Source organism: Mobula hypostoma, chromosome 2 (genome assembly GCF_963921235.1).
Source record: "Mobula hypostoma chromosome 2, sMobHyp1.1, whole genome shotgun sequence".
NCBI lineage: Eukaryota > Metazoa > Chordata > Chondrichthyes > Myliobatiformes > Myliobatidae > Mobula > Mobula hypostoma.
The window spans coordinates 114,454,506-114,474,080 of record NC_086098.1 but is presented as its reverse complement, the minus strand read 5'-3'; the positions used below and the strand labels follow the sequence as shown (position 1 = coordinate 114,474,080).

General features: G+C 41.0%; 1 protein-coding gene across 2 annotated transcripts in view; it reads right to left on the bottom strand.

The window, feature by feature from the left end:
* Positions 1 to 782: 782 nt before the first annotated feature.
* The window catches only part of pex7 (peroxisomal biogenesis factor 7), a 94,869-nt gene continuing 76,076 nt past the window's right edge, over positions 783 to 19,575 (bottom strand). Inside the window, exons 9-11 of one of the 2 annotated variants that reach the window (XM_063040444.1) lie at positions 6,872 to 6,971; positions 4,264 to 4,320; positions 783 to 1,277 (exon numbers count right to left, since the gene is read on the bottom strand). In XM_063040444.1, coding sequence (XP_062896514.1) covers positions 1,269 to 1,277; positions 4,264 to 4,320; positions 6,872 to 6,971 — 166 coding nt within the window. In that variant the 3' untranslated portion in view covers positions 783 to 1,268. Of the gene's footprint in view, positions 4,321 to 6,871; positions 6,972 to 19,575 lie in introns of both variants that reach the window. The other variant, XM_063040443.1, reaches the window with a different exon arrangement.

The following is a 19,575-nucleotide window of genomic DNA, read 5'->3' as shown; positions in this document are numbered from 1 at the left end:
GGCTCCTAATAACAAGCTTCTTGAGTAAAGGGGATCTTTGAAGGGATAACTGACTGACTGGAAAACCAAAGGGATGAATTGTTATAGATGTTAACCAAAGGACTTCACCTTAAGTTGTTCATGAAAATGGCAATCTATGATTTGTAACCTTAGAATTGGATGAAACAAGCCAAATCCTAATTATGACGAGGGTATTTTTAAATAGTTTTGGAACTCTGTATCTGGATGACTTCTTAAATTAGATTCACAGAAGAAGACTATTTGGCCTACCAAGTCTATGCTGCCTCTTGGTGCATTCCCATCGGTACACCAACCACTTCTTCTGCTAAAATCTAATCTCTGATAGGCTCATCAACACCCCGCCCAACGTTCCTGCTACCTATCTAAACTGGGAAAAATTGCCGCAACCAACTTTGGAATGTGGAAGAAAATGGGAAAACTCTGGGAAACCCCGTTGTCCTAAAAGATAACACCGTTGTACAGGATGGAAGCTGACTGGGTGCAATGCACTTTCCTGAATAAAGCAGTACTGAGTACTGCGGGGTGTGGAGGATGACCAAGTCTTCCACAACCTGCAGGACAAATCATTATTGAGCTGAAGGAGAAAGGAAAATATCTGAGACAAACTGAGAGAAGCCACTTAAAAGCAAAGTCTGTGGCAATGCCTTCACCTTTGTCTAAACACCCATTTTTAAAACTGCACCTCTGAAGTGCCTCAATTCATTTTATATAAATACGAATTGGTGTTACTGATGACAAGAAAACAAGTAAGTTAGTCTGAATACGTGAGTCACTTTAAATGTTATTGACACAAATATCAATGTTAACAATGACATTATCTGTAACCGTATCAAGACAGAAAAGTAATTAAAATTTCTGAACAATGAAAAGCTCTTGTTGCAGCAAAAGTTCAAATTATGATTCTTTTTCCTCTTCAATTACGATGAAAACATATTCATGTTAATTCTTCCAAACCAATGTCGACTGAAGTTCATCTTGCAACAACACTGCCCTCCACCTATCAAGACCTGGTTACTGTAATTTTAAGGCAGTGTCTAATCTTCACAGTCTGGATGAAGTACCACAGAACCAAGACAGACATTCACTCTTAGTTGAACAATGCATTAGTGCAAAATGTATTAACTTAGAATGAAATATACAAAGTCAAATTTATACATAGTTTCAAGGCTTTTGCAGCAGCTGTTACTCATGAATTAACACAAAAAATAAATAAACCGCCAGTGTTGTATTTTTTATCCACTGCCTTCTCAAGCACTCTGCAATGTAGACAGATAAAATGCAAGTTTACATTTCCTTTAAGTGCATATCAATTCATGGCAGACATATCAAACTATACATTTAGGGTGTGTGTATATATATATATATATATATATATATATATATATACACACACACACATACGTACATAGATCTGTACATATATATATATACACACGTGTGTGTGAATACATATATACAAACACATATATCTATTTATCTATACATTACTAAAATTCTCATTCTATTTATCTGTTTGTCAGTTTGTGTTTGTGCCCTCAAATTAGCCCAAACAGTGCATTAAAGCGGCACTTTTTTTTTTGACTAAATGGACTTAAAATGCACTAATTTACAGAATGCATTCAAAGGTCAGGGTTATATTTGTATAAAATTGCTCACTCATCATCAGGCCCCGCTTTCCACACCTGATTTCAGCTTTCATGGAAACCGTGATGCGACACCACGACGCATGCACAAGGCCAGCTTCAGCAGCGCCTCACGATGCTCACAGCAGTGACACCAACCACAGCAAAAGGGCAGGGCAGCTCTATTTCGAGAAGCCACATTCTGCTAATTACCATCAGCATGTGCAGGATTGGGACAGATCAAGCTGCAACCCATCAGGAACAGATAATTAAATCTTATTGTAATGAAGTACTTCGAAACACCCATCAAACCCTTTGCTGCAGTCAAAAGAGTGGACGACTACTCCGGGATTTCTGAAGCAAATGTTCTGGGTCAAGTGTATACCGTTTCTCCACGAAGTGGTGACCTCTACTATTCCAGACTTCTTCTTCATCACATAAAGGGGCCAGTAACCTTCGAATCATTGAAAACACATGATGGAGATATCCTTCCATGATTCAAAGATGTCTGCAGAGAGAGAGGATTGTTGCAAGCTGACGATCATTGGCAGCAAATATGGAAGAAGCAGAGAGAATAAGAATGCCCAGAGCAATGAGAGATTTGTTTGTCGTCTCGCTAACAAACACTGAAATCAGCAATCCACAGCAATTATGGAACTGGTTCAAGAATGCAATGTCGGAAGATTTCTTAACAATGGAGAGGAGAACTATCATGATTGGTGAGAGGCATCATGGATGAGCTCTTCTGTATTTCCAAGAGAAACTTGAGAACTTGGGCAAAACACTTGAAGAATATAACTTGCCGACACCAAGGAACGGTACAATTACTCAAAAGTGCTGGCAATCTGGAATTATTGCATGAACTGCAATACAACAGAGACAAGCAGCAGGAATTTGTTTCACAGAAGGAGCCTCTATTGAATAATGAGTAAAGAGAAGTATATGAATATGTGTGCGACTGCTTGGAAAGGAATCTCTCTTCAGTGATTTTCATTGATGCACCAGGAGGAACGGGCAAGACATTTATCATCAACTTGATCCTCGCTAAAGTTAGGGTAGATGGAGGTGTTGCTATTGCTGTAGCATCATCCGGTATAGTAGCAACATTGATGCCTGGTGGTAGGACAGTGCATTCAAGATTCAAGATACCCCTCGAAGTCAATGAAGATGCCCTTTGTAACATTGATAAAAATACCAATACTGCAAATTTACTCCAAAATGTGAGGCTTATTGTCTGGGATGAGTACCCCATTATTAGGAGGGAGAGCTTCAAAGCCGTGGACCAGACTCCTCGTGATGTATGCGGCAAGGATGAAGCCTTAGGGGGTGTTAACCATTTGCTGTGGCGATTCCCGTCAGCCTCTAGCAGTTGTGAAACGAGGAAATGATGCTGATGTAGAGAATTCATGCATTAAAAAATCCTACTTATGGAGAAGCTTCATCAAGTTTCAATTGAAGAGAAACATGCGATTGAGTGAGGGAGAAGGACGATATTCTGAGTTCTTATTGGATGTTGGAGAAGACAAGATTGAGAAAAATGAAAACAATATAACCAAATTACCTGAAGATATGATTCTGCCAGCAAAAACCATGGAAGAATGTATTGATTTCATATACCCGACATTCGACAATCCTGCAGAACTGTTTTCGAGGAATTCTATCTTGTTTCCTCTCAGTGAAATGATGCAAAAAATAAACTTCACATGAATTAGACATTTCCCTGGAATCATGAAAGAATGCTGTTCCTTCAACGCCGTAAGTGAAGGAGCTAACGCCACTCATTTTCCAACAGAATTCCTTGATTCGGTCGAACTCTCTGGATTGCCACCACATTGGAATTGAAGAGGGGATCTCCCATCATTTCAATGAGGAATTTGGGTCCATCAAGGCTTTGCAATGGAACGCGAATGATGATGGAAGAACTGCAGGAGAATCTCATCATAGCAAAGATAAACATTGGTGCGTTGAAAAATGGCATTGTCATGATCCCAAGAATTACTCTCAGTTTATCGGAAGGGGAAGATGTCCCTCTTCAGCAGAGCCAGTTCCCGATACAGTCATGTTTTGCTATGACTATACCCAAGGCGCAAGCCCAAACCATGGAGAATGTGTTGATTTATCTGGAGAAACCAGTATTCCAGTATGGTCAGCTGTATGTGGCCTTAAGCCAGAGAAAAAGAAATGAAAGCGTTAGAGTGTTCTTGAAGGGTGGCAGATCAACCAGAAATGTTGTCATCAAAAGTGTCCTTCATTTAACGAGGAGGAGCTATATTTATCCTGCTACGGGTCTTTCTTCTTTAATAAACTGAGTTTTTCTTCTTTAATTTCCAAAGCAAAGCGATAGCAATAGCATTCACGGAAATTTAATGTTCATTCTGGTCACATCAGACTGCACTACCTTTCTCTCAAAGGATGCCCCAACGGGTCACCTGGCTGTCTAGTATGTGTGTATGTATATGTGTATATATATAAAACTGCTGAAGAGCTTCATAAATTTTCTCAATAGCTAATGCTCATTATGAGCTGCATATAAAGAATACAGTCTTATATAGAAATATAGTTTTGGGAAGTGGAACATGATGTACTAAATTGCACAATGATGCCAAATTTAATGACTAACTGTAAGGCAAGATGGAATATAGATCTTCACAGTCTCATCCCAGGCACAATCAGCCACCTGTAAGGAAAGTACAACAGATTGCATGAGTTAGAAATAGCTCTATCATTACCAATCTGAAAAAAATGGTCAATAAAAATACATCAAACTATGATGACAACAACAAACGTGGAAGTCGGGATGACATCATGTCCATTTGGGTTTATTAATAAGTAAAATTGCAAGTCTCTGTAAAAATTGTTTTTTTTTAAGAGAAGCCTAGCTCAATCTTTTATGGATCCACATACCATGGGTTCTACTGGATTAGCATATTTGCAGAAAAAAATGCCAAAATGGATTGCATGCTGATTTACAATATCCTATCACATACTTAAAATTATGCTTCAGGAAGACCTCAACTGAAAAGGTAGACTGGAGCAATGCAAAGAACTGTAAATGAGAGGGGTAGTGTAAGAAGTTTTTAACCACCTTTGACCCAGCCATGATATCTACCTAAATTACACAAATATGCCACTTCCCATCAGTATTTTGTTTACTCACAATCTTCTTAATAATTTTGGGAATATATTACTGCATTAAAGATGCTACAAAATGGAAATTATTGCAGGCCACAGCCAGATACTACCGGCCAGTGGTGTAGTTGTATCAGCATCGGACTTCGAGACAAATTCAAATCCAGCCAGCTCTTTGCACGCTTTCCATCTGTGCTGGGTTGTGCTTCAAGCTAGCAACTCAGCCTTGTAAAAAATAGTCAAATGCTACGGAAATGGCAAGCATGCCACCAGATATGCCACAAGGCGTGAAAAGGAACAACAACAGCCAGATACATCAGAGCGGGACAGAAAATCTAAGTTGCAGGCAACATGGGGCCAGAGTCACAACTGCGGACTTACCATAGCTGCGCTTCAATGTAGTTACCCAAACTGTTTGTTGGTTTCTACGTATAGAGGAAACCAAGTTGTGAACGTTAGTGCCATATGCCCGATTGGAAAATGTGCAAGTGCTTCATTCAGATCATGGGAAGAGAAAAGGTAACAGAGGTGTACATCTCCTGCATTTGCATGGAGAAGTGTCTGACTAAAAGGAGTGATAAGAGAGGACCAGTGAGTTACCAAGGACATGGTTGCTTCAGAATGCTTAACGGGGAGGTGATAGAAAGGTATATCTGATGGTGGAATCTTGATGAAGTTATTGGAAATTGGGCAGGATCATCTATTGAATGCAAGGTTTATGTTTGTTGAAGCCTGGAAGTACACTCATCCCAGTCCAATCTTCCCTTCAAACATTTAACAGATTGAAATCAGTAAGGTGCTGACTCCCCTACTGAAAATCAGCCCAGATGAATATCTGAGCAGAAACAGGTTAAGTATGTTTTAAGCAAATTCACTCCATTGCTTGTTCATAACCTGAGCAATTTGCCTCTGCCCAGAGTACATTTCACTAGGCTGAAGCACTCCTATACCTAATACCCATTCCAGGAACAAAGTGAATGCAAAACAATGAAAATGATGCAGGAAAATATTTAAAATGTTCAATCCCTACCTCAGCATATTCTAATCACCTTTATTTTTAATCAATTGCTTGACTGTAATGCAGCAGTTTAGTTTTTCTTCACCTACCATTTAATTACAAAATGTGATGGTGGAATCTAACTGCCCACACTTATCTTAATCATGTTTGTTCATTTTGATAAGTCTGCAGTGAATGTTGCCAACAGTTGACTCCACATTAATTCATTCAGGAACACTATAACTGATCCATTAACTGATTTAATTCTGGTTCCACGGCTGCTGTCTCCAATTCATCAATGTTCTTTATCCTCAGCCTCAAGGGAGCTTTCACAGCGCTCTTGGGACAATCTAATAAATCAGCTATAGATTATGGAGCTAATTCACTAACTTTATACTCCTTCGAGAAATAGGAGTTGAAGTACAGGAAAAGGCTTTAATTTTGTTTTCTGAGCACACAGACTACATCTCTGACTAAGCACAAAATCTGATGAGATCATTATTTGTGCATTGTTGTTAAGCAAATGCACAGCGTAACTGATTTCTTTATGGTAATAGTGATACCATCTTGCACACAATTAATTATCAGTAGTAAAGTACAAACATTGTCCCTACACCTATTGAGAGTTTTGCGTTCATTATGACACAGTTCAGGTGATGCATACCTAATTCTGGCTTTTCAGAGTTGAGCAGCTGCTCCAAATTGCACAGATTGCACAAAGTCATATAGGCTTTTACACTTGGTTGTGTTGTACACAATGATTTTCCTGTAGAACATGGCAGATAATGGTCTGGAGTGGAAAGCATGATTCATTGTTCCACTGCCCCAAAACATCACTCTGAGATCAGATACTGTCTGTGCAGCCAAGTCCAAAATACAAGGAATCAGGTTGCCCACCGAAATACAATGAAAATCAAATTTAGTCGTGAAGTCAGAATAGACGCACAAGCTGCAAAAATGTCCTGTTTCATTTAGCTTTACTAGGTAATTTCCCTTCAGCATTTTGGCTCTGCTATTTTGTTCCAAATCAGGGATCTGGAGCCTGTTTACAGGTTTTGAATTAATTCATTTTGACCAGCCATTGAAGCAGTTAGTCACGTACCTGACCAGGGATATGTATGCTGAAATCAAGTCCACATACAAATTCTGTGTGGTGCTCCAGTGTTTCAAGCACTGAGTCAGGCTTGGAAATATCCCAAAATCTATGAATGAAAACAAATAAATGCAATTAAAGTAATTGAATAGACTTAAAATCATATTTTAAAGTTATGACACAGTTAGTATTCCATTGCACAAACTGACCTGCATAAAGTGTAAATGGACTGCAACTCTTTGATAAGCAGATGTAACGCTACACATGTTGGATATTGCCCCCTCAGATATCACAGGGGAAATAATTATAGTTCTGATTTGTCCCACTAAGATATTTTAAGATGTCTCTTTTTGTCTTTGTTCAATAAATGGAATAGCTACCTGTTCTGTAAGCTGAATTTACTGTAAGCCTCGCTACAACAGAGCCATAGGAAAGTACAGCACAGCAACAGGCATTTCAGCCCATCTACCTATCCAAACTTCTATTAAATGTTGAAATCAAGCTTCCCCGATCCTTTGAGTGAAGAGGTTTCCCCTCATGCTTCCCATGAATTTTTCACCTTTCACCCTTAAACCATGACCTCCAGTTGCTGCAACCAACCTCTGTGGAAAAAGCCTGCTTGCATTTACCCATCTATACCCCTCAGAATTTTGTATTTCTCTATCAAATCTCCTCTCAGCCTTTTATGTTCTAAGGAATAAAGTCTTAACCTATTCAATATTTCCATATAACTGAGGTCCTCCACACCCAGCAACATCGTTGCAACTCACACAAAAAATGCTGGTGAGCGCAGCAGGCCAGGCAGCATCTACAGGAAGAGGTACAGTCGACATTTCGGGCTGAGACCCTTCGTCAGGACTAACTGAAAGAAGAGATAGAAAGAGATTTGAAAGTAGGAGGGAGAGGGGGTGATCCGAAATGATAGGAGAAGACAGGAGGGGGAGGGATGGAGCTAAGAGCTGGAAAGTTGATTGGCAAAAGGGATACGAGGCTGGAGAAGGAAGAGGATCATGAGAAAGAAGGGGGGAGGGGAGCCCAGAGGATGGGCAAGGAGTTATAGTGAGAGAGACAGAGAGAGAGAGAGAAAGAGAAGAGAGGGAGAGAGAGAAAGAGAAGAGAGGGAGAGAGAGAGAGAGGGAGAGAGAGAGGGAGGGAGAGAGAGAAGGGAGAGAGAAGGGAGAGGGAGGGAGAGAGAATAAATAAATAGATAAGGGATGGGGTACAAAGGGGAGGTGGGGCATTAACGCAAGTTAGAGAAGTCAATATTCACGCCATCAGGTTGGAGGCTACCCAGATGGAATATAAGGTGTAGTTTCTCTGCACTTTCAACCTTATTTACATCTTTCCTGTTGGTAGGTGACCAACACTGCGCACAAACCTCCAAATTGGGCCTCTCCAATGTGTTGTACAACTTCAACATAACATTCCATCTCCTTTACTCAATACTTTGATTTATGAAAGCCAATGTGTCAAAAGCTTTCTTTACGATCCTACCTACCTATGATGACACTTTCAAGGAATAATGGGCCCGTATTCCCAGATCCCTTGTTCTACTGCACTCAGTGCCTCATCATTCACTGTGTAAGATCTACTCTGGTTGGTCCTACCTAAGTGCAAAACCTTGTACTTGTCTGCATTAAATTCTATCTGCCATTTCTCAGCCCATTTTTCAGCTGGTCCAGATCCCATTGCAAGCCATGATAGCCTTCCTCACTGTCCACTATACCCCCAATCTTGATGTCATTTGCTCAAATTTGCTGATCCAATTAACGTTATCATCTATATCGTTGATATAGCTGACAAACAACAAGGACCCAGCACCGATCCCTGCAATACTCCACTAGTCACAGGCCTCCAGTCAGAGAGGAAACCAGCTACTATCATCCTTTGGCTTCTCCCACAAAGCCAATGTCTAATTCAATTTACTACCTCATTTTGAATGCCTGGTGGCTGAGCCTTCTTGACTAAACCTCCCATGGGAACCTTGTCAAATGTCTTTCTAAAGTTCATGTAGACAACATCCACTGTCTTGCCTTCATTAACTTTTCTGGTAATTTCCTCAAAAATATGTTAAGACATGACCCACGATGCACGAAACTATGCTGACAATATTTATCCAAATACTCATATGTCTGGACCCTTAGAATACTTTCCAATAACTTTCCCACTACTGATGTCAGGCTCACTGCCCTATAATGTGTATTTATTTCAGTACTGGAAAATATATATTTTTAGTATTTTAAAATATTCATTTTTGTGATGTAGTTGTTACTCTTAAACAGCCCCATTAATACTAATCCCAATTTCCTAATAGGGTGGTGGACTTTCTTCTTGAAGCATGACCTGGAACTCAGAGGTACTTGCAAAGATCTGGCATGTCATCTAAAACTTTGACCACCTTCTATAGATGTATGGTGGAGAGTACTGGTTGCATCACAGCTTTGTATAGAGACACCAATGCTCTTTAATGGAAAATCCCACAAAAAGTGGTGGATATGGCTCAGTCAATCATGGGTAAAGCCCTCCCCACCATTTGAGCAAATCTACAGTCAGCGCTGTTGCAGGAAAGCAGCATCCATTTTCAGGGACCTCCACAATGCAGGCCATGCTGTTTTCTTGCTGCTGCCATCAAGAAGGTACAGGAGAGTCAGGACCCACACCAGCACATTCAGAAACAGTTATTAACTCTCAACCATCAGGCTCTTGAACCAAAGGGAATAAATTCACTCAACTTCACTCACCCACCACCAAAATGCTTCCACAACCTATGGAGAGGCTTTCAAGCACTGTTACACTTTCAAAAGCATCTCACGTTCTTGATATTTCTTGCTAATTTATTTATTATTATTGTTCCTTTTTGTATTTGCACTGCTTGTTTTCCTTTGCACATTGGTTGTTTGGCTGTTTGTCCATACTTTGCGGGGCAATCTTTCATTGATTATATTGTATTTGTATTTATTGTGCATGCCTGCAAGGAAATGAATCTCAGGTTGCATATGATGTCATATATGTACTTTGATAATAAATTTATTTTGAACATTGATCAGGAGCAGTATGATGCAGCAACAACTTAGTAGAAAACTTCAGAAGACAATATGGGATAGAGTTCACATGGGTAATGACAGCAATTTGCAATCTTTTCAGGGCATTATTTATTGTTGCATTAACAGTCATAACACAACAGCTTTTATCAATACAAGCTTATTTTCAGATTTTCAAAAGTAAACAAATATATGAATTGCCATGATTGAAAATGAACTCGCGTGCTCCAGAGTATTTGTGCAGGGCTCTGGATTACTGGCATTGTAAATAGCCTTTCTGCTACCATATTCCAGCTGCTGATTCTGCAACCATTTTAGAAAAAAATCCAAGATCTATGCTGAAAATATGTTTTGAAAATAAATGACTAGTAAATGTAGTGGGATCTGTAGCATTCAGAACCCTAAACACATTAAGTGTAATTTCAAAATCTGATCATATATTTTTAGATGAATGAAGTAACTACCCTATGGCTAGCAAGTAATTGTTAATTAGCATAAATCACAGTCTATTTCCATTTCCACAAATCTTATCTGATTCCATCCTTTCCTCAGTTGAGCAGCTACCAAAATATACAACCATACTCTTATTTCTAGATTTAACTATTCCCACATTCAATGGGCTGGGTTTGTTCAAAGGGAAAGGATTCCACCCTTCACAGAGATGAGGTCACCCCAGTCTGCTGCTTGCCCTAATTCATGAGATGTCCAATTTACTCATCACCCTGGTGCTCATTGATATACACGGTGAAGCAAGTTTTAAAATCCAAAAACCTCCATCATCTCTTATCATTGTCCTTCTGTAGATGTTTGAAATCTTTGTAATTAACATCCTCCTCCAGCTTTCTCATTTTACTTCTTTGATTATTCCTAAATTTAACTGCTCTACAATACCTATTGTTTAGACTAAGCTTTTAATAATTTGCCCAAATGTTTGTTTTTTGGGCTCCAGATCAAATCTTATTTAATAATGATCCTGGAAATCGTTTGGAATCTTTTGCTATGTTAAAATAAATACAAATATTAAGTGTGAAACAGCTTGTATGTTTGCTTCAATAGATGCAGGGGCTTCCTTAACTGTCCAGTTTCAGACCAATCCCAAGATATCCCAATCTCCCTTAAATGTTAGCACCAGAGTACAATAAAACCCTGATAATGTGGCCAGCTTCAGACTTTGGTAGCGCTGGATTAGAAGATCTTCTGGACTACTGAATGCTAGAACTATTAGTACCCTTTTATGACAAAACCACACTTTTATTTCACTTTTTAAAAAACATTACACATAATACATGTAAAATACATTTTCCATTAAACCCAGGAAGGAGGAAACACTCTAGACCCAGGCTCTGGCAACAAACTTCCCTGTTCACCCAACCATCTTCCTCCCCTAATCGCCCTGCCCACCTACCTGCACCCACTCCCTCTCCCTGACCACCACCCCCCACACACCAGACCTCAGTTTGTGATTAAACAGTGTGATCAGCTTGGTTTTTGTATGGACAAGCACTGGAATCTTGACAACTAACAAGATTCTTTTTTTTTGTTTCTTCATGCATTTCGCTAATTTACATCCCCCACCCTTCTGATTCATTTCTATATTGAACAGAGCCAGCTAGATAAGCACATTTTTCAATTGAGTTAAGTATAAGAGCATATTATGGATTTTCTACATGGATTAGGTCCAAAAAACAACGATTTGCTGTGCGGCCCTAGACAAGATAGCTTTTCAGAGCTCCCTTGGTGGAGATTTTACAATCATAAGATATCTGGGCACCTGTCACCACTGGAAGTTAAATGCTCCATGCTGAAGAATTTAACTCATGCACACCAGCAACTAGTTATCAATATGTGTAAAGATGTTCTTGTCTTTTAAACTTTATTACATTCTTGGAGTCATAGAGAAGTACAGCCCAGGAACAGACCTTTCAGCCCATCTAGTCCTTGCTGAACCATTTAAACTGCCTACTCCCAATGATCTGCACCTGGACCATAGCCCTCTATATCCCTACCATCCATGTACCTAACCAAACTTACCTTAAATATTGAAACTTAGCTCGCATGGACCACTTGCGCTGGCAGTTCATAGAACATTCTCACAACCTTGAGTGAAGAAGTTTCCCCTTGTTACATACACCTGTTAGGGTGCATTCTCCAGATACCTTATAAGGTAACCGTAGCCTTCAGCCAGGAGCAGATGTCATCAAGTGGTTCCCAACCTTCACAGAGTGTTTCAACCCTTAAACACGACACTCTCCAGTTGGTGGACCGGCAGGCCAAATCACTGCCCATCTGCTCCTGGCTTCCAGCTCCCCTCCTCTCACCTACTCCAAATCCAACAAGAGGCTCGTTCTGCCTCTTCCCCCATCTTACGAGCTGCTTGTTTTTTCCTTTCGTCCAGGCTCAGAGCTGACAACAACCGCCATGCTGATTTGGCTGGAAAACCTCTGCAGCCGATCTCCACAGGGAATAACCATGCCTGCCATCCCTTGTCTTTGCATTCCTGCACTAAGGGCTGGTACTTCAAGGCCTTTCTCTCATGGGCCTCTTCCCATCCCTCCTCCCACAGCACAGTAAGCTCAACCAGAATTATTTTCCTGTCTTCAGTTGACCACAGTACAAAGTCCAGGCGTATGCTTGTGTGCACCACATCCGGGACCTGCAGCCTCCTTCCCACATCGACCTTCATCTCCCAGGACCTGGCAGTTAGCAGCAGATTGGGCTTTGGTTGTTTGGTTATGAAAGGCCTGGTTCCCTCTTTGATGAAAGTGATGGCCTTCCTCAAATCTGTGCCAGCCGTCCTCTTGTTGCATCTCTCTCGCTCTAGTGTGTCAGCAAGAGCCAGAAGCACCTTATCATGGCGTCACCTATACTGTCCTTGAGTTAGAGCTGTTTTACACCCAGACAGTATATGAGCCAGTGTCCCCTTTTGACCACAGAGCTTACAGTTCGGGTCCTCTCTCATCCCCCATGTGTACAGACGTAATGGCGAACCAAGTGTGTTATACACGGGTTGCAAGAGGAAGGAAATACGGAAGGGCTCCAGTCTCCATAACTCTGCCCTTGAGATCTTGTGCTTAGGCAGATCCCATTTTGTCCAGGCACCCTGGGACCCTTGATCATCTTTGACATCTTTGACATCTGCTTCTCTTCCTCACGGATCCGTACTTCTGCCTGTACCATGTCTTGACTGTTCCTTATGCTTACGTTGCCCCACTGCTGGAAGTGAACTGAGCCAAGGTCTTGCCGCCCAACGCAGGGGTTGCTGATGATATCTCGCAGCTTCAGAAAATATACTGCCTGCTCCACAGCTGCGCTGGCTGCCCACTTGCACCCAGATCTGGTTGTAATGCCTGCTTGCTTTACCAAGACGTCATTGGAATCTCTCAAGCTTAATAAGGCTCTGCATTTTGCCACCTTGAATTCCTCCACAACAGATAACAGGGGAAGCTGCAGTTGCCCAGATCGAATATAGAGGCCCACTGAAGAGAAGCTTGGGGGAACTCCCAACCATCTCTGCAAGTACTTGTTCCCCTTAAACTTTTCACCTTTCATTCTTAAACCATGACCTCCACTGTCGTCCCACCCAACCTCAGCGGAAAAAGGCTGCTTGCATTTACCCTAGTTATACCCCTCATAGTTTTTGTGTACCTCTATCAAATCTGCTCTCAATCTCTACGTTCTAAAGAATACAGCACTAACCTTTTCAATCGTTCATTATAACTCAGGTCGTCCAGACCCAGCAACATCCTTGTAAATTTTCTCTGCATTCTTACAACCTTATTTACATATTTCCTCTAAGGAGATGTCCAAAACTGGACACAATACTCCAAATTAGGCCTCATCAACATCTTATACAGCTTTGACAGAACATCCCATCTTCAGCATTCAGCACATTGATTTATGACAGCCAGTGTGCCAAAATTTCCTTTACGACCCTACTTACCCACCTTTAATGAACGGTGGCCCTGTATTCCCAGATCCCTTTGTTCTACCACACTCCTCAGTGCTCTACCAGTTCAGTGTGCAAGACCTACCCTGGTTGGTCCTGCTAAAGTGCAACACCTCACACTTGTCTGCATTAAATTCCATCTGCCATTTTTCAGCCCATTTTTCCAGCTAATACAGATCCTTCTGCAAGCCATGATAGCCATTCCTCACTGTCCACTACACCACCAATCTTGGTCCACAAATTTGCTGATCCAGTTACCACATTAACATACAGATCATTGAAAAAGATTACAAACAACAAAGGACCCAGCACCAATCCCTGTGGCACATCACTAGTCACTGGCCTCCAGTCAGAGAGGCAACCCTCTATTACCACTCTCTGGCTTCTCCCACAAAGCCAATGTCAAATCCAATTTACTACCTCACCCTGAATGCCGAGCAACTGAACCTTCTTGACCAACCTCCCATGTAGGACCTATTCAAGTGCCTTGCAAAAATCCATGTAGACAACATCCAAAGCCTTGCCTTCATCCACTTTCCTGGTAACTTCCTCGAAAAACTCCTTAAGATTAGTTAGACATGACCTACCACGCACGAAGCCATGCTGATATCCTTATTCAGTCCATGTCTGTCTAAATACTTATGTATTGAGTCGCTTAGAATACCTTCCAATACTTTCCCACAACTGATTTCAGACTCACCAGCCTATAATTTTCTGGTTTCTGTGTAGAGCCACTTTTGAACATTGGAACAACAATGGCTATCCTCCAACCCTCTGGTACCTCTCCTGTCGCTAAGGATGTTTTAAATATCTCTGCTGGGGCCTCGGCAATTTCTGCACTTGTCTCCCATAGGGTCCGAGGGAAAACCTTGTCAGGCCCTGGGGATGTATCCAACCTATTTGTCTCAGGGTAGTGAACACCTCCTTCTCAGTAATCTGTACAGGGTCCATGAAGTTGCCTCACTTCTATAGACTCTGTATCTGCTTCCCAAGTAAGTACAAAGAGCGCATTTAAGGTCACCCCCATCTGTTTGGGTTCCACACATGGATTACCACTCTGGTCCTCCAGAGGGCCAATTTTGTCCCTAGCAATCCTTTTGCTCTTAACATATCTGTAGAATCCTTTAGGACTCTCCTTCACCTTGTCTACTAGAGCAACTTCATGCCTTCTTTTAGCCCTCCTGATTCCTTTCTTAAGTGTTCTCTTCCATTTCTTGTACTCCGTAAGCACCTCATTTGTTCCGACTTGCCTATACCTACTATGCACCTCCTTTCTCCTCTTAACCAGGACCTCAATATCTCTTGAAAAACAAGGTCCCTACACTTGTTATCTTTACCTGCCTGTCCCAATTCACACTTGCCAGATCATTTCTGATACCATCAAAATTGGCCTTTCTCCAGTTTAGAACCTGTGGACCATATCTTTCCATATTACTTTAAAACTAAAGGCATTGGGGTCCCTGGATGCAAAGTGTTCCCCTACACAAACTTCTGTCACCTACCCTGTCTCATTTCCTAATAGCAGATCCAATATCTCATGCTCTCTCACTGGGACTTCTACATACAGATGAAGAAACTTTCCTGAACACATTTGGCAAACTCTATCCCATCTAGTCCTTTTACAGTATGGGATTCCCCGTCAATATGTGGGAAGTTAAAATCACCTGCACTGTAACAACCTCATGTTTCTCGCAACAGTTTGCAATCTCTCTGCAAATCTGTTCCTAGGACTGTTGGGTGGTACAGTAATATAGCTCCATTAACGTGGTCATACCTTTTTTTATTTCTCAGTTCCAGCCAAAATGCCTCATCTGTCAAATTTTCCAGTCTGTTCTGACAGAGCACTGCCGTAACATTTTCCCTGACTAGTAACGTCACCTCTCCTCCTTTAATCCCTCCTGCTTTGTCATGTCTAAAACAATGGAACCCTGGAACACTGAGCTGCCAGTCCTGCCCCTCCTGCAACCAAGTCTCGCTAATGGTCTCGCAGATGGAGTTTAATACAGACAAGTGTGAGGTATTGCACGTTGGAAGGACAAACCAACGTAGAACATACAGGGTTAATGGTAAGGCACTGAGGAGTGCAGTGGAACAGAGGGATCTGGGAATACAGATACAAAATTCCCTAAAAGTGTCGTCACAGGTAGATAGGGTCATAAAGAGAGCTTTTGGTACATTGGCCTTTATTAATCGAAGTATTGAGTATAAGAGCTGGAATGTTATGATGAGGTTGTATAAGGCATTGGTGAGGCCGAATCTGGAGTATTGTGTTCAGTTTTGGTCACCAAATTACAGGAAGGATATAAATAAGGTTGAAAGAGTGCAGAGAAGGTTTACAAGGATGTTGCCGGGACTTGAGAAACTCAGTTACAGAGAAAGGTTGAATAGGTTAGGACTTTATTCCCTGGAGCGTAGAAGAATGAGGGGAGATTTGATAGAGGTATATAAAATTATGATGGGTATAGATAGAGTGAATGCAAGCAGGCTTTTTCCACTGAGGCAAGGGGAGAAAAAAACCAGAGGACATGGGTTAAGGGTGAGGGGGGAAAAGTTTAAAGGGAAACTGATCGAACAATGATTTATAAAATTCCGGACAATCCATATTAGGAGCATAAACATTAACCAAAACTACTTTTTTATTAAATAGTAAACCACTAACCAATAAAAATCTACCATTCGGATCAGAAATAATATCCTGTTGTATAAAAGTAACTGAGGAATCTATAAAAATAGAGACGCCTCGAATCTTGGCATTGGAGTTTGAATGAAATTGTTGTTCCTTCCAGAATTTGAAAAAACGTAGTCTGTCCCCCCTCCGTACATGGGTCTCTTGTAAAAATAAAATTTGTGCTTTAAGTCTCCGGAACACTTTAAAAACTTTTTTCCTTTTAATAGGATGATTAAGACCATTAGTATTCCAGGAGACAAAATTAATAATAGACTCCATAAATCCTAAAGTCAACCCACAACAAGGAGGATTGACGATAGGCGCGACCCACAAACCCGGAGAGGAAACAGAACATACAAAAGATACCGGGAAAAAGGACGCAACCAGTACTTCAATAATGTATATAGCCCAAAGAGAAACAAACTAAAACGTGAAGCCCCTCCCACCACCCCCCACCCCAAGACCCCAAGGCAAAATCTAAAGCAGACCCGCCAGAAAGAAGCAAGCGCTAAAACTACCCCCATGACTTCCGGTATACGCTCCCTAAAAAAAAAGGTATAAATATGAAAAAGGATCAGCTAATTGTAAAACAGTAAAAAAGTAAAAAAAAAGGTAGCTCAATTAAAATACACACAGAACAGAACAAAAGCCGGAAAATATATATTAAAAAAAACCACAATAAACCTCAAACCCATGAATAGACACAGCAACAAGAAACAATAAGATTATTGACATAAAGTGGTTATAAAAAGCAAAACAGAATAAAATTTAAAAAAAAACTACAAAATTTAAGGCCACACAGGAAATACGTAAGATGACAAAAGGGAAGTAACCACCCAGAATCCCCTGGGAAAAGAAAGAAATGACGCAGTTAAAAAGAAAGTTTAGCAACCATATTAAGAAATCAAAAGTAAACTTTTCTGCCCAAATAGGGCACGAAAAAGTTAAAACCAACCAATTCACAGCCTCCGATCAACGGAGATAATTAAAAAAAAGCAATTAAGATGTTGAAGATGAAAGTTGATCCAGATAACTCTGGGCATCCGATGGAGAATCAAAAAAACGAAGGGCTCCATCTGACATGCGAATCCTTAGACGTGCAGGGTACAGCAGCGCTGGTCTTAAATCCATCTTATAGAATTCCGACATCACGGATCTGTAACGAACCCGTTGGTCCCAGATTGGTTTACTGAAATCTTCCACGAATCGGAACCTAAGATCCGAAAAATCAATGAAACCTTTAGATCGAGCGAATCGAAACAGTCTCTCCTTGTCTTGAAAATAATGAAAACGTAAAATAACATGCCTAGGTCTATCTGACCTAGACGAATATGATGGGATTCTGTGAACACGATCCAGAAGCGGTGGTTGGTCAGGAAATACAGTAGGGAATGCATCTTTTAAAAGTTGAGAAAAATATTTCATGGGATTGTTGGATTCCACGGCTTCCCTCACGCCAATCATTCGTAAATTCTGCCGTCGCATTCTAGATTCCAGGTCAGAGTTTTTAAAAGTCAAAAAGTCAAGTTTCTTCTTCATTACATTAATTGTTTCTTCGATTTTCCCCATCTTAAGCTCACTTTGTTGCGCGAATTTTTGAAGATCAGATATAGCCGACTGATGTTCCGCAATACATGTTTGCATCTTATCAATTAAATCGGCAATTTTCTGGAAATTAGTTGAGATTTCCGTATGAATCAGGTCTTTAACAGAGCCTGCAATTTCCGTACGAATCATCTCCCTAACAGAGGTTGAAATTTCCCTCTGAATTAACTCCGATATCGCTTTCAAAGTCACCGGTGATTCAGTCGGGGGGAGATCCGTAGCTTTCGGTTTGACCGGAGGTTTACCATCCTTGCCGTTTTTCCCGTTCTTAGACATAGCAGATCTAAGTTCCATCCAATTGTCGGAGAATTCAGTTTAATTCAAAGTATTGTAAGAATTGATGCCTTAATGGTTAATTAAAGTATAGCTGACCATAGAGAAAAAAAACTCAGAGGTAATGGAGCGAGTCAAGAACGCGACTTCACTCCATGAGCGCTACCGGAAGTCTCCGAAAAGTTTAAAGGGAACATTAGGGGGGGCTTCTTCACACAGAGAGTGGTGGGAGTATGGAATGCCAGACGAGGTGGTAAATGCGGGTTCTTTTTTAGCATTTAAGAATAAATTGGACAGATACATGGATGGGAGGTGTATGGAGGGATATAGTCCGTGTGCAGGTCAGTGGGACGAGGCAGAAAATGGTTTGGCACAGCCAAGAAGGGCCAAAAGGCCTGTTCCTGTGCTGTAGTTTCTATGGTTCTATGGTTCTAACTATTTCTACTTTATATAGGCTGTGTATTTTTACGTGTCATTTGGTAGATTTGGCAACTTCATAGTTTAAAGGTTACTGGAGAGCGCGTTTATGCCAACGTGCTTGCGTGAGATTTTCTGCCGAGACCGCTTGCGTGAGATTTTCGCTATGGAGATCTGTGCAGGCAATAGTTGTAGAGAAGTATTTCTACTTTATAATAGGCTGTGTATTTATCATATCATTCCTGCTTTTACTATATGTTACTATTATTTTAGGTTTTATGTGTTATTTGGCATGATTTGGTAGGTTACTTTTGGGTCTGCGAACGCTCACAAAATATTCCCATATAAATAAATGGTAATTGCTTCTTCGCTTTACGATGTTTCGGCTTACGAACTGTTTCACAGGAACGGTCTACCTTCGGATGGCGGGGGAAACCTGTACTGTGTGCAGTTTTGGGCTCCTTATTTAAGAAAGAGTGTGCTGACGTTGGAGAGGGTTCAGAGAAGATTCACTAGAATAATTCCAGGAATGAGAGGGTTAAAGCTTTAAGTTCCTCGGGGTCAATATCACAAATGGCCTGACTTGGACCAATCAAGCAGAGTCCACTGCCAAGAAGGCCCACCAGCGCCTTTACTTCCTGAGAAAACTGAAGAAATTTGGCCTGTCCCCTAAAACCCTCACTAATTTTTATAGATGCACTGTAGAAAGCATTCTTCTAGGGTGCATCACAACCTGGTATGGAAGTTGTCCTGTCCAAGACCG